At 40.6% G+C, this 16,325-nt stretch overlaps 1 protein-coding gene across 3 annotated transcripts in view; it reads right to left on the reverse strand.

Moving 5' to 3' along the window:
- Positions 1–16,325, reverse strand: part of zswim5 (zinc finger, SWIM-type containing 5) — a 207,880-nt gene that overhangs the window by 68,405 nt on the left and 123,150 nt on the right. For 2 of the 3 annotated variants that reach the window (XM_080195379.1, XM_080195380.1), the window contains one exon: positions 10,543–10,899. In XM_080195379.1, coding sequence (XP_080051505.1) covers positions 10,543–10,899 — 357 coding nt within the window. Of the gene's footprint in view, positions 1–10,542; positions 10,900–13,051; positions 13,527–16,325 lie in introns of those variants that run through there. The other variant, XM_080195381.1, reaches the window with a different exon arrangement.

Genomic DNA, 16,325 nt, shown 5'->3' on the forward strand with positions numbered 1-16,325 from the left:
TTTTGTTGTTGCAGGTCAAAATGCTAGAATCACCATCATCATAAAAGGTTCCAATGGTTCAAGCAAAGGTCCCACTATCACCCTCTCAGAGCAACTAGAGATGGAAAATAAATGTGGCCTAGCCAGAAACATCTATATCTAAGTACAATTTTAAAAATAGTCTGTTTGGTAAGAAACAACTGAGCTAACTCAATTATGGTAATCATGGCAAATTCATATTACTCATTACATAGAAAGAAAGGATATCCTACAACTCAACAAGACCATCAGAGGCTAACCACTACTGTCATCTACAATATGTTTAAAACTTCTAAACTTCTCTCAGTGCAATTCCAACTGTCTGCCAGTGGTGGTGTAGTTCTTCCTTCTTGTGTCACTTAGCTCTTCAGCCTATTTTGCGAGAAACCGCAATGCTTCAAACAACTTTGATTCCCTGTTGTTTGATTTTTACATTTTGATCATCAATTAGTCACAAAATAGAATCCCTACAGTGCAGTGGGAGTCCATTTGGTCCATCGATTCTGCATTGACTCTCTGACAGAGAATCTTACCTGGGCCCACCCGTAACCCCATGCATTTATTTTGCCAATCCTCCAAACCTACATATCTTGGGACACTACGGGGAAATTTAGCACGGCCAATCCACTTAACCTGCACATCTTTGGAATGTGGGAGGAAACCGGAGCACCCGGAGGAAACCCATGCAGACACGAGTAGAACATGCAAACTCCACTCAGTGACCTAAGGTTGGAATTGAACCTGGGTCCCTGGCGCTGAGAGGCAGTAGTGCTAATCACTGTGCCACTGTGCTGCCTGTAGAGTAATCTGTATTGAATACCCTTAGTGCAGCTGATGGGGATACCAGGCAGGTCTTCTGCTGAGCTTTGGAAAGAAACTGATGCATAAAAATTGAGAGGGATAGTTACTTTTACAGCCACTGGTAGGGCTGGAGAGGGAGGTGTCAATTAGTGTGGATTACGAAAACGTTCTGGCTACAGAAATAGTTTGGACTCAAACCTTGTTTATCAGAACAGCAAATACCAAACACACAAAATATTGAAACCCCACTCACCAGCAAGCAATACAAATGAGCCACAACCAATTATGATTTTAATTGTTTGCCTTAAAATTAAACAATATCTAGACTATATGCAAATCTAATTTACACAGCATGGTAAAGCTAATCCCACAGTAAAATCCAGTCTTGATGTAGTATCTGGTAGAAGAAAAGCCAAATATCATCACAATAAAAAGAATGTATAACACAGAACATGGCAATGGCAGCATGATGGCATAACAAAGGCTGCAGTGAGATGAAATGCAACCTAGTGGTGCAAGCTCAACATTCACCAGAGCACACTCACGGCACCCAGTAAATCCATTTCCAGTAAAATACCCAATGTACCAATCCAAATCTGAGCCAAGACCTGTGCTTCAGAACTATCCATGCTTCAAGCCAAGCCATTCCAACACAACTAGAGCATTGGCACCTATGAGGTAATGTAGAAAATTGCCCAGGTACTTCCAGGCTGTAGAGAAAAGGACAATTACTGTCCAAGCAATCTATTCTCAATCATCAGCAACGCTACCATTTGAAGTTCATTTATCCATAACCTATTCATCAGTACTCAACCTGGATCCACTTGGCTCCAGACCTCACTAAAGCTTGGTTCCAATGATGAACAAAAGAACTGAATTTCTAAATGTGAAACAAGATGATTGTCACTTGACAATAAAGTAGCTTTGACCAAATTAGGCACCGAGGAGCCCTAGTAAAACAGAAGTCAATGGGAATCAGTGGAATACTCTCCAGTAGTTGGGAGTCTTACTTTCCTTCTCTATGAATGGTATGCTTTGCTTGCAGAGTGCACAAGAAATGATACTTTCCACTATATACGAATACTTGTGACAATAATAAATCAAATCAAATTAGAAGATGATTTCTTGGAGGTCAATAATCTCTGCCCAGAATATCCCTGCACAGGTTCCTAAGGGCAATGCCCTTGGTCCAACTACTTTAAGCACAGACTTTCCTCCATCATGAGGTCTGAAGTACAACTATATAACATTCAACTCCACTCTCAACTCTTCAGAAATAAAGTACATCATGTCCATATGTAGCACCCAGGCTCAGTGAATAGAAGCAAATAATATTTGTGCCTGGCAATGACCACGTCTGATAAAGTGAGATGTTTAATTTATCTCTTCAGTGGCATTAATATCATGGAATCTCCTGCAATAAACACCTGATCATAGATCATAGAACCCTACAGTGCAGAAAGAGGCTCTTCAGCCCATCGCATCTGCGCCGGACACAATCCCATCCAGACCCTACCCCCATATCCCTACATATTATACCCACTAATCCCTCTAACCTATGCATCCCTGGATACTAAAGGGCAATTTCTTAGCATGGCCAATCAACCTAACCCGCACATCTTTGGACTGTGGGAGGAAACTGGAGTCCCTGGAGGAAAACCACGCAGACACGAGGAGAACATGCAAACTCCACACAGACAGTGACCTGAACCGGGAATCGAACCCAGGACCCTGGAGCTGTGAAGCAGCAGTGCTAACCACTGTGCTACCATGCTGCCCGATATCAAAAGCTGACAGAAACCCCATCGAGTCAGTCACCCTGACTACAAGACAAAGGTATTCTTCCTTGTTTGGCTTACGTCCCGATGCCTTAAAGCCGACCAGCACCACCAAGGCAAGTTAGGAGTGCGGCGGAATACACTCCATTCCACTTGTTCCAGTGGACTCTCCCTCCCCTGTTCAGTGACCTCTCACGTGGTCCTGTATTGTATCATTCAATGGAACCATTTCCACATCTACAACAATCTAGATTCACATCATACCCCTAATGTAATAAAACATCCCAAATTGCTTTACTAAAATCACTAAAACAAAATATGACAGAGCCATGTTAAGGAGATATTAAGTTAAATGTTTAAAAGCTTGATCAAAGTGCTCAGTTTTAAGGAGTGTTTTAAACGAAGAAAAGCCAGGTGAAAGAAGAGAGGAAACTGTAGAGCTTTGGGCTAGGACAGGGAACCAGATATCAGAGTGCACATAAAACGAAATACAGACACAAATCAGGAGGTTTTTCTGAGCAATTACATAGGAGATTCGCAAGCAACTAATTAAACACATCACGTCTATTAGCAAATAGCCAATGTATCAATCAGACAGAGATGTTTTGAATAGAAATTAAATAAGGAAAATCTGAAGGAAACTGGTCAGTGATATCCCTGAACTGACAATATGTGGAATTCATTATCACAGAATGTAGTTGAAGCCAAAACGTTGTCTGATTTCAAGAAGAAATTAGATATGGCTCTAGGGGCTAAAGGGATCAAGAGATATGGGAGGAAGGGGGAAAATCACGATATTGCATTCGATGATCAGTCGTGATCAAAATGAATGGTGGAGCAGGTTCGAAGGGCTGAATGGCTTACTTCTGCTTCTAGTTCCTGTGTTTCTATCTCCAAAACAGATCAGGTCATGTATTTTACTATCACTCATGGGACCTTACAGCAAGCAAATTAGGTGGCATGCTTCCCCTACATTACAATAATGCTCAATTGGCTGTAAATGTGCTTGGACATCCCAAGGTGATGAAAAACATGGCATGAATGCAAGTTCTTTGCTTTCAATCACTTAGGAATCACAAAGGTACATAATCAGATACATGAAAAGTATTGAGCTAAGTCAGTGACAACCACATCCTGGGGAAGAATATTAAAAAAAAAATCAACTTATTTGGCACCAATGTAAACAGATAACAGTCAGGTGGTAAATGAAGCAGATGCAAATAGTAACTTTTGCTCAATTTTTCCACTCAAACATAAATCAAGTCATGGAGAAAATTAAACAGTTGTATAAATGCAGAGTCTGTCCTGTTGACAGAACTACTTGCGCCATGTGGGTTCAGATATGATCTTCTTATTCAAGCCGTTCTACTTTAACAATCAAGTAAATGGGGCAACCCAGATTCCAATCTCAACAGCAGCAGTAAAATAACAATAATCTTGAAATGTGTTTTATGTTCAACAGCCTCAAAGGGAACAGATTTAGAATGGCTGGATAGAAAGAATTTTACAACAAGATTTTTATTTGATTTAACATTACCGAATGATAGAAATGGGGTGAGTTGGCTGATGAAAATGAGAAGGCTGCTTACTTGCTCAAATCCCATTTTAACCAGCAGGAATTTGCTGGGGGAGTGTGGAGGGATTGGGGGGGGGGGGGGGGGAAGAGAGAGAAATGGGGTGGCAATTCAATCTTGCATCTTACTGAAACTCAGGGTCCTGTCATGTCAAGAGGTTCCCAATGCAATAACCCCAATGCAATTATTAACAAGGCCTCAGTGGGGAAGTGGTAATTTTCCCTCCAGACAGAAGCAGGCCTGAAGACAGAACAAGCTCCAGCAGGCAAGTCCAAACTTTGCTATTGTGGGCCAGGGTATTTGTGGTCCCCCTTTCCCTAATTGCATGACCCTCTCATTAACCCACTCCCTGCCACTTATTCAGGTTAAAATCAGCCCCGGAGATTAATTCTAATGCAGCTGTATTCTTGGCTACTGTCATGGGCTTAGGAATTTCCTAGAGCGAATGCAAGAAGAGAATTAATAATTTAATGTACCCAGCAATTTCTTGCTTTCCTTAAAAAAAGTACTTTCAATTTTGCTCCCCAAGCTCACAGTCAGAAAATCTGTTTTGTGGCCAAGTGCACATTACGTATGTTAAACGGTAGAATCTCAATTACTAAAGTATGCCACTGGCTCAGCTACACAAAAATGATAATGTTGCTCACCCCAGCACCCTCCATTATCTGCAAGATAAATAGGAGCTGGGGATGGAAACAAAATCCAATTTCTCTTATTCTATCTTAATAGTGTACCATGGTAAAATCTGTAAACCCCAAGCTGTGCTTTATACTCACTGAACAGGAAGATGTAGAATAAAATATTTTGCATAAATTACCTTATGCCAGTAATACTATTGAATTTTAAGAAGCAGTTTTTAAGCAGTGCCTGGGTATTTGAATTTATATAAAATAATTTTTTTTTTAATGTCAGTATTTTTTTTATTTTATCTGACTGATGTGGGGATGGGAGTGGGAGGGAGAAAACAGACTTCTGTTTGACTAAATGTCACCCAATGACTAGCCTTTCTAACTCCAGAAATACAGACCCTGCCTTTCCCTCGCATGGAAGACTCATAATAAGAAACTCAAAAACCATCATGTGTATGCTCCAATCCCAATTTCAGAATTTTGCTTCCAGATATTTAGTGCAGTCCACTGTACCCTTCTGATATCTAAAACACAATTCATGAGAGCTATCACCCATCATGCCAAGGAGATAGGTTAAACATAGGAGAACAGAATTGTCAACAGTGGGAAGAGAAGTGAATTGTGAATTATACAACTGAGGCAACAACCTGGATTTTTGCTAAGCTGTGGAGACTCTGGGACACGTCCAAAATGCTGACTGGATCACGGATCCATGGCATTTTTCCCCCGATGCAGATGTGGTGAGCCAGAACATTTTCCAGCTCTACACATCCACCTGGGAAGTGAAGATCCAGACCATCATCCTACACCAACTACGAGCAGGGTTAAAAACACACACAAACAGATCAGGAATAATACTGCACTCCGCACTTCATGGTGCCTTGTCAGCTGAAATATGTATTTGCCAGTTGATAGAGTATTAATAAAAGTCAGAAAAATAATGTGCTAAGTGCTGACTATAACCACAGTTACAGTTAAAGCACTATGTCATCACTGCATCTCATTAGAAATTAGGCAAATAATAATGTTGTTTTTGAGGGAGCTGCAAATAAATCAGTCCTCCTGCACAGCATTTGTACATGTGGCCTGATTAACTATTTTGTTTTAATGCAGTAAAGGATGACTAACTTCTTTTCCAAACATCAATTGCTCCCAAGTCTCTCTAGTCTCTAATAGTGAACAGCAGTCTCTTTTCTCACCTTCCTGGCTGCAAAAGTGAGTGCTTTCCCTGTGATTCTTTTAACAAGTGTTCCCTGACAGCTTTCAGGCAGTGACAAGTAATACATATTACAACAAGGATGCTTTCTGTGTCAGTCTAAACTGTGGGAAATGGAACCCTCCACTCTTGCAGTGGTGGTGGGGGGGAAGAAGATGGGGAGTAGGAGATAAAATGGCAATCACATATTAGAGTATCACCAAGTGCATGAGACTTGGGAGACCTGATGAGGTCCCACATCTCCATGGTTCACTGTTGATACCTTTTCCCCTGGTGCATGCACAAGAAAGAGATACAATAACAAATTTAATTTTTTTTTACCTTCTGTAAATGTTACACCTTTGGGAATGTTGGATTTTGAATTCAGGTATCAGTTTTTAAAAAAATTATTTTGTTATTTGCTGATCAAGAACTGTAAAGATACTACAGTCTGGTGCAACTTGCACCAGTTCTTTATTCCAGAGTCTTTAAGGCTTCTAAGCCAGGTAGCATGGGTGCAGTACCAGATGTCCTTGGCAAAGTTAAGGTGATGTGGATAAAAACATTTTCCAGATTGGGCTGCAGGTTCATGCTTGCAATTTCACATGGAGTGAATGTATTGTGTTGAAATGTGAGCATATCTCTGATGACAGCTGCACAGATTTAACTGGCTGAATATCACCTCAACACTACTGCATTGAGACCAAACAATTCACATGACTGGTTTGTGACCACCTAATTATGCCAGTATTTGAACTTCGAGATCTTCAATTTCATCAAAATCATGGTTCATGATAAAAAAATAAGTCACCTCTGTTTATTAGCTCAATGAGCATATAATATAGGATAATAGGGCAATGAGGAAGAGCAGGCAGTACAGGGTAAGAGAGATTTGGCCATAATAATTATAACTGAATGGTTAGAATAATGCAAACCAAAGGTGTGCCGGTTAGGTGGATTGGCCGTGCTAAATTGCCCCATAGTGTCTAAAGATATGCAGATTAGGGGGATTATTTAGGGTAAATGTGTGGGATGAAGGGGATAGGACAAAGGTGGGGGAGGGAGAATGCTCTGTTGGACAGTCAGTACAGGGACGAATGGCCTACTTCTGCACTTTAGGGATTCTATGATTTTATGATCAGAGTTTAAGACACCACATTATTCATGGTGATAGTAGTGATACCATTAAATGAGCATGAGAATCATCGTCAGCAAGATAATTCCCAAGGAACGTGAAAGAGACTGCATAAATTAGTGATAACAGATGACCAGGTGGTAAGGTTGCAAGAAAGACAATAGCGTGTATTTGATATGATAGTGAGGACCATTGTATTGTGATATTGATCAGATTGTAATAAAAGCTATTTAATTGCATTCATTTCTGACAATTAGAAAGTCAATAAATTAATTGCAACAATGAGACTCACTGGACCTGGGCCCAACAACAACTTGTATTTATGAAACACCACTAGTATCATAAGACATCCCACTACTTTCCAAGAGTATTACAGAACAAAATATGACACTTAGCCACATAGGGAGATATACGGTCAGATGGCCAAAAGTTTGATCAAAGAGATCAATTTTAAAGTGTGTCTTTAAGGAAGAAAGCAAGATAGAGAGATGTAGGGATGGTATTCAGAAGCTGGGGCCCAGACAACTGTAGGCATGGCCAACAATGTTGTAGTGATTCAAATTGAGCCTGCTCAAATGGCCAGAATTAGAATGTAGATAACATAGGATTGTTGGCCTGGAGGAAAGCACAGAGACGGGGGGAACAAGGCCATGAAGAAAGTTCCAAATAAGGATGAGAATTTTAAAATCAAGTATTGCTTGACCATGAGTCAATGCAAGTCAGCAAGTACAGGAATGATTGATGAATGGCACTCATTGCGAGTTATGACAAGGACAGCAGAATTTTGGATGATCAAAATTACAGAGGGTAGCATTTGGGAGATCAGCCAGAAATGCATTGGAATCGGCAAGTCTGGAGGTAATGAAGGCACGAATGAGGATTTTAGCAGATGAGCCAAGGCAGGAGCGAAGGCAGGCAATGTTAATTAACTTGGGATTATAGTTTCTCCCATCTGCTGCAAAAAAAGGAGTTTCAGCAGTTTTAATGTAGTTTACTTGTGGAATTAGGTCGATTGCAGTTTTTCCACATTAAATGGTCAGCATCCAAAAAGACTAAGGGAGGCTATAATTAGGGAGGAAAATGTCACCTGATGCAGAAAAGGTGAATCTATGAGGTCAAGTATACAGGCATATTTAGCAGGATAATGGAAAAAGCTATACTCATCTCAGTTGCATTCAATCCCAACATTAGGTGCCACATTTCACTTTCCTACTTTGATGTCCTCACCTTCACAAATACAAAATCATGCAGCAAAAATAAAGCACTTATTAGACAGCCGATTTTCATCATAACAGACTTTAGCACCTTTCTCTGGTTCCCCTCGCCTACACAATATCCGGGACTAGTATGCAAGATGTCAAAAATCATCAGCAACTCCTACGGATATGCTAATAATTTTTGACACCTATAATGACAAATATATTAACCTACACAGCACAATCTAACATGATCACCTCTTTATTTGCAACACAGTGTCAATCCCCTATTCTTCTGAATTCCATTCAATCTCAGTACATTTGCATCAAGAACATTAAAAGGAACAGAAGCAGACACTTGTGCTACAGAAATCAGCTTGTACCTTCACTGAACAGAAGCTCTCTACACTAGCGTATCAGTACAAAAGCTATTTAAATCAGTTAAGCAATGAACCTAAAAAGTGTGCAGAGCTTATTAAACCTTGCAGAAACAAGGCAGAAATTTAAAAGGTAGTGTAGGCAAAATTAAAGTATTGAAACTTGCAACGCCATTGCACTGAACCAAGCAAACAACCACTTAATATCAGTTCGGCTGCCCAATTAGTTTATTTTGCAAAGCAGAATTTGAGAGCTTTTTTCCTTGCAAGTCAAGAAGCTGCTGCCACCAAATCAAAAGCTTTACTACTGGGAGATGAAGCAAGCATTATTTTGAATAAGGCCACAACCTAATCAACAAGTTCAGACAGTGCAGGAATCCTCAGTCAACTTATACTTGTGTGGAATAACTTGCCCAGTGGGTTACATTTAACCCCACTTTCATTTTTTTATGTTTCACTTCCCGAAAACTGGCTTTCCCTTCCACAGTGCCAACCTTGAGTGCATGTGATTTGCTTAAATGTTCAAAAAGCTTCAATATCTATCCAACCTTTCACATTAAAGGATGGATGTACATGGCAATCAGTTAGCAGACTGCCCTTTTAGAAGTCTCCAACAAGTATACAAGACTGGCCAAATTAACTCCTTCATACTTTAATTCCTTCTGAAACAGTATTTTTCCTCAGACCTGCACCTCCCTGACAATCCAAGTGGAAGAATACAAAGATCATTGTTGCCTCAACATTATCCTTTTCCCATATTTAATGAGGCTGTAAATACCAGATGCACAAAGTAATTTCTTAACACATTGCCACATGAATACAGGGAAATTTCCATTTAAGCTTTAAACATAACGTTGGAGCATTAATTAGAGCCCAAGCTTTGATTTTTAAATTGAACCTTTGTACCGGTCACAGAAGAATTTGAATGAAGATGATTATAATGGACTCCTATCTCAGAATGCAATTAGGCTGCCACTTCCTTGCCGGTTTAAAACTGTTCTTGTTAAACACCAAGTATTACAATCTTCTTGCAGTCCGTGTCCGAATTGCAGCCTGACACTGTCACAGTAGAACTTATCCTGCTGGTTACTTTTTGCTATCTACGGTCTTAGTATAAATATGGACTAAGGTCCATATTTGTCTGTCTGGTCCAAAAGTTGTGCTGGTTAGATGGATGGGTCACTCAAAATGTTCCCTTAATGTACCCAAACAGGCACCGAAGTGTGGCAACTGAGGGATTTAATGTAAGCCTACTTGTGATACTAATAAATAGACTTTTACTTTACAGTCAAATATCAACTGACACAAGTGCCATTGATCCCACATAAACGGGAGAACTCAGCCTTAGGCAGCAGAAGGTAATAAGTGTTCAAGAAACAGCGTCTCAGCAATGAATCAATCTCTTGAGAAGGAGCGAAAATTGACAAAAAGCAATAAGGTATCATAGGATTGTTTCTTCCATTCAATGGTCACAAGAGTCAAATAGATCTTAACAATTCCAACCATTTTCAAAGATTATAGATGGAAGTAATGAAATAATAAAATTTGTAAGATTGCTATACTTTCTGAAATGGATTGGATTGTATAACTAAACATGAATTTAATGGAAATGTGCTTCCATCAAAAACACTTTCTCTTCTATTAGTCTTTTGATATTTTGTTATACTTCACACATATTTTGTTTGCATCAATAATTGTACTTACGAGGATCATACGAAGTTTCCAGAATAGTGTTCTGGTCCAGGATTATGCCCTGCCCATGGTACTAACTGGACACACACATCACAATACAATGACATCCATAAATGGGGGAGGGGAAGGGACCCTTACAATAGTTACCATGTACTTGGTTGATCTCCGAATTGGACGATAGGATTTCATCAGCCAATTTCTGTGCTGTGGGAAGTACTTCTGTGTGATGGGCTGTGATTAAATACTGAATAAATTTCTGAAGCTGGTCTCTGTTCATTTGGAAAAGTGTCTCAGAGATGGGAAGGCGTAGTTTGACCTGGTCAGCCTTTCTTATTCTGTACAGGGAAAGTGCCACTACATGGGCGCAGTAAAAAATGTCCTTGTTGCCACAGCCACATGTTACAGAAGTGATCTTGCAGCGGTCAAAACTGATGGCGACTCTGTAGATCATTTCAGGTTCTGACTGGGTGCCTGGTTCAGTCACAGTTCCACTCAGATGAAACCCTGCAAGGGAAGTGGGGGGGTGGGGGGTGGTGTGGAGGAGAAAAAAAACAAGATATTGATTAAAACCGGGGTAATATTCAAATAAGTCTCACTTCAACTAATCTACCAAGTCACAATTTTGTGCAATGCCTTGGCTTATCCACCATCATTCAACTTTCTGCCTAAGGTGTCAGTCCTCATATTGTTTTATTATTCACTCGGGAATCACCTTCTACAAAATTAGTTTTAGTGAACATGTTGGATGGCATTTTCGGGTCTCTATTTAGTTAAACATCCAGCTCTTTATTTTAGCTGTCCTAACTGAAGAGCTGAAAACCATTCCCCAGGGTTTAATTACGTTGTCTTTGAGGGATCAACCAACAACAGCCTCTCACCTAATCCCTATCTTCTGGGCTCTGCAAGAGGGGAACTGCTGTTCAAGAAGTTTAATTTGCAATCGCCATCTCCCTTTACCATGCCATTGAAATAAGTTGCTGTTTTGTAATTATGGTGTCCCTACAAGCCATTCTGCAGAGAGTTCCAAATGATCATTTTTCATTTGTTCTCTGCCACACATCCTTTAAAAAGTATCTGGACAAGCACTTGACACATCATAACATTCAGGGCTATGGGCCAAGTGCTGGCCAATGGGATTAGGTGGAAGTTCAGCTGTTTCTAATCTGTTGGTGCAGACTTGATGGGCTGAAGAGCCTCTTCTACACTGATTCATAATTCTAATTGGAATACAATAACATTTTCAGGTGAACTGCATCTATGACTCTTTTCTCCACTTTTCAAGTGTCAACGGTCATAGTTGTCCCCCTTGTAATCCGCAAACTAAATTGGCCCCTCTGGAAACAAATACAGAGGACAAACATCAAATGCCCCAGGGCACCTCAGGATGATCAAATTTCTCACCCCTCTCAGTGCTTCGGGGTGCTGATGATATTCCACACTGACAGGGGTGAGAAATCCCACTTGAAACAAGAGTATAAGGCATAACTATAAGGCATTGCTCAAAGGCGGCTTAAGGTCTTACTTCAGTCATACAAACAGAAAATGCTATAAACACTTGGCATGTAACGCACCATCTGTCAGTGGGGTGAGGGGAAACAGTTATGAATTTAGGTTTGTGACCTTTCTTCAGGTTGAAAGGTCACATAGCTGAAACATTGCTCAGAAGATTTGAGCCAGTAGTGCTGCATGCAATCCTGACCCAATGATCCCGTGCATTTCTTCCCGGATCTTCTGATCCCAGCTGTCACAGAAACGTACCATGCAGCATACCTCAGGAAACACTTGTGGGGGGAGGATTGAGGTTTTCATCTAACCTTTCCTGGGTAACTATCCACACAGAACTGTCCCAACTCTCCGATTCTAACTCAAGAGTCAGAGACATTCAGAGGCTTCTGGCGACTTTTCCATTGGAAGTTTAACCTTCTCAGACAACTCCCATTTTGTCACATCACAATTTCTACAGGGCCTTAACCAGTCAAAGGTCTGCTACTGATCCAAAGACTGGGAGATTTTGGCCATTAACATAGAAATATTGAAAATAGAAGCAAAAGTACATCATTGAACCCCTCCAGCCTGTTCCACCATTCATTATGATCTTGGCTGATCATCTACCTTGACGTCATACTCCCATGCTCCCTCCATACCCCTTGACACCTTTAGAGTTAAGAAATCTATTTTTCCTTCTAAAGTATATTCAGTGACTTGGCCTCCACAACCTTCTGTGGTAGAGTGTTCCTCAAGTTCACTGAGTGACAAAGTTTCTTGTCATCAGACTTAATTGGCTTACCCAGTGTCCTGATACCACAACCTCTTGCTCCAGAACCCCAGCTAGGGGAAATATCATCCTTGCATCCAATCTGTTAAGTCCTGGTGGAATTTTATACATTTCAGTAAGATCTTTTCTCATTCTTCTAAACTCCAGGGAATTCAGGCCCAGCTGACCCAATCTCTCCTCAAAATAACAATCCTGCCATCCCAGGAATCAGTCTGGTGAACCTTCACGGCAAGTATATCCCTTAACTTTGCGTCTCACCCTACAGATGCTGCCAGACCCACCAAGCGTTTCCAGCATTGTCTGTTTTTACTTCAAATTTCCAGCATTCGCAGTATTTTGTTTCTGTGAATCACCAGATTAACATTGACAAGCAGCTCGTACCTAGCACAGGCAGCTCGGCCTTCTGTCACTTTGAATTTTGGGCTTCCTGTCTTGTCAACAGTATTTCTCAGGTGAGTACCCAGTGGGCTGGGAATGCAATGGCGTAGAGAAGGGATACAAAAGAACAGAAGGACAATGTGGGGTGAAAATGGCACTCAGGGGAGCTGTGCAACTAAATGAAGCACTTAGGTTTCTCCCAGGTTCACAAGAGCAATTTTGTAAATGTGTTTAAAGAAGACCAATTTCAGCAACAGAGCTTGAAACAGTCTTTATACCTATAATATAAAAAATACATTTAAATGCAAGGTTCAAATAGATTAATTCGTTGCCACATAAACTTGAAAACCCACACTCTTTTGATATCCTTAGGTTGCAAGATGCAGGTCCCCAAAATTGGGCCCTATCATGCATGTTTAACAACTAGGGCAACAAGGTTGAACTTCTACCCTGTTCTCTTGCCATTCTTCCATCTTGTTAGCTTGGAGCAACTTTTCTCATCGTAGTTGATAAAGTGACCCTTTTGTGATTTAAGCACCATGCAAATGGATTCTGGAGTGGTACAAAACTGTGCTACATGGTCCTATAACTGACAAGATTAGATGTTACGGAAGGAATACAAACAGGTTATTATAAAAGGATTGTAAATCAACACACTTTTGAAGGCTTTAGAAAGACTTAAGGTTTAACCACATGAGGAACCTTGGCAACAAGTGCTACTTCAGAACCTGTATCACTGTGACTTGGGTAAATAACAAGAAAAAAAATTTCAACCTCACACCCAGATTTCTTTAAGTGTTAACCTAGTATTGTAAATCATTTCCCCTGGGTCAAGCAGCACGTTGTTCCAGCAAGCTCCAGATTTCAGTCAAAGAGGAAGTTTCTAAATACTTTGTTCATAGGATGATTTCTTATCCACTCTTTACACCTGAGAAAGTGGGAGGGGTTGAAACAATTGTGTCTTCGTAGGCCTCCTCATTGATAGGGTTAAGCGTCAACCACACTGGTGGCGAGATACGAAACTCATGCAATGATCAGAATAGGTAAAGAAAGTAGGTTTTCTTCCATAAGGGTCAGTTTGTTTTTGTACAACAGTCAACAATTTCACACAAGTTTGATTCCTATGATCAATGAATGCAGGTGGTAGAAAAAAAATACATGTTTCTTGGTCATGCTTTTACATAGAAACAGAAGATAGGAGCAGGAGAAGGCCATTTTGACCCTTCGGGCCTGGTCCACCATTCATTACAATCATGGCTGATCGTCCAACTCAATAGACTAATCATGCTTTCTCCACATAAGCTTTGATCCCATTCGCCCCCTTTTACACCATTTTATTTTATGCAGCTGCCAGAAAAATAGAGGTCTTGTAATTTTAAGACATCAACTCAATAGCAATTGGGCTCACCTTGCTAAAAAATGAGCAAGCAGCTCGACTCTCATTAACAATAAGATGATGCAATCCTCCCCCACTCCTCATGACAAGCAGATGAGGAAAGCATAAACGGGATACACCCAGTGGAACAAATAATCCACAGTTCAATCCAAGTCGAGGAAATACCAGGCATTGAGGGTAAGAGGATCAATACCACCACACAATGCATCTACGGTAAGAACACCCAAACACACAATACCCTAAGAGTTGACATGGAATAATCTCCCCAACTCAACCCAAACATGGTGGGAAACCTCGCAGCACAACTCCCTTTTTGAAGCAAATAATTTGTATAAATATCCATGCCAACTAATCTGACATTATAACATTGCCAAGGCTGTATATTGAGACACTGGAGAAGAACATGTACAATTTGGCCCAGAGCAAACTCAAAACAATACATTTTTAAAAACTGAAATATGGGACTGCCTCACGCCTTGTTCCAGTAATGGCTCAAAAACTGGAACTCCAAGAACTACTACAATTGTTTAGTCATTCAAGGGTTTAAACAAATGCAACAATTTTTCATTTCTTCCAATTGAAAACTTCTATCATTAGCCTTTTAGGAGAGTGGAAAGACCCAAACATCTCTCACCATTCTCCCTGCAAATTGACAATACAGAAATAGATACCATTCATTTACCTGCTAGCAGCCTGTTTAGATTATTAGTTGAGCTTTACAAGCAAAGCATTTGTCTGTTAAAGTAAATGGTATTTGGGAGTTTGTCAGTGCTCAAAAGATATTCAGCTGCAGCATTGATGAGTGATGGATCCTTTATTGCCTTCTTAGGAGATGAGTATTAGAGAGAATCCCTAAGGCTTCTTCAATCTGCTCTGCCCAATTGTGTAGTTAGCCTTTTTTATAGGGCATTTCTTACAATTTCTAGTAAAGATAATTGTTTCTAATCACACACACTGGTAAATTATTTACATATGATACAAAGAGGTAGGCCCAAGACAATGGCTGTTTAATCGCTTCCCATTAGTAATATCATAATCTTTAGTGGTGGACAGATGGAATATCTGTTCAATGGTTACTTAATCAGGTATTCATTACAGTTTTGGTGTTTTGGCAATGATGTTCAGCTATGTCCTGTTGATAGATATAGTGAAGCAGCCACCTTTGGCTGCGCTGACTATTTCATGTATATGCAGAGACAGCCAGTCTATAGTGAGGGTGCTGCTGCTGATGTGTTAATTTTCCTGGTCCCCTGGCCGACCCCCTACTGAGCTCAGTCTCCTCTCCCACAAGTTGAAGTGGGCAGTTAGGTAACACAATACAGACTTTAAAACACCACAATGGAATTTCCCAGCCCTTTCTGCTGGCAGGATCTTCCAGTCCTGCCAAAGGTGATCCCCTATGGTGGGTTCCCTGGCGGCGCAGCTGGCAAGGAACACAAATGGCCATTGACATTGATGGGACCACAAGATCCTGCAAAGTGCAGCTGACTCTGCTGCCAATAAAAGTACACGTTACTTTATAATTCCCTTCTTTAATACTCTCACATCTCAGTGTCATAACAGTGAATTCCAATGTCATGATGATCAATTTCCACAAAATTGAATGTAATTTTCCAGTTTGAAGCATCTAGCAGTTGACATTTACTTTTCTGTTTGAAACATAAGAACATAAGAAATAGGAGCAGGAGTAGGCCATCTAGCCCTTCGAGCCTGCCCCGCCATTCAATGAGATCATGGCTGATCTGTCGTGGCTCAGTTCCACATTCCCACCCTCTCCCCACAACCCTTAATCCCTTCGCTTATCAAAAACCCATCAACCCGTGTCTTAAAAATATTTAGCGAGGCAGCCTCCACCACTTCAACGGGCAGAGAATTCCAGAG

The sequence above is a fragment of the Carcharhinus amblyrhynchos genome, chromosome 9, assembly GCF_965287045.1.
Source record: "Carcharhinus amblyrhynchos chromosome 9, sCarAmb.v2.hapA, whole genome shotgun sequence".
NCBI classification, from domain to species: Eukaryota; Metazoa; Chordata; class Chondrichthyes; order Carcharhiniformes; family Carcharhinidae; genus Carcharhinus; species Carcharhinus amblyrhynchos.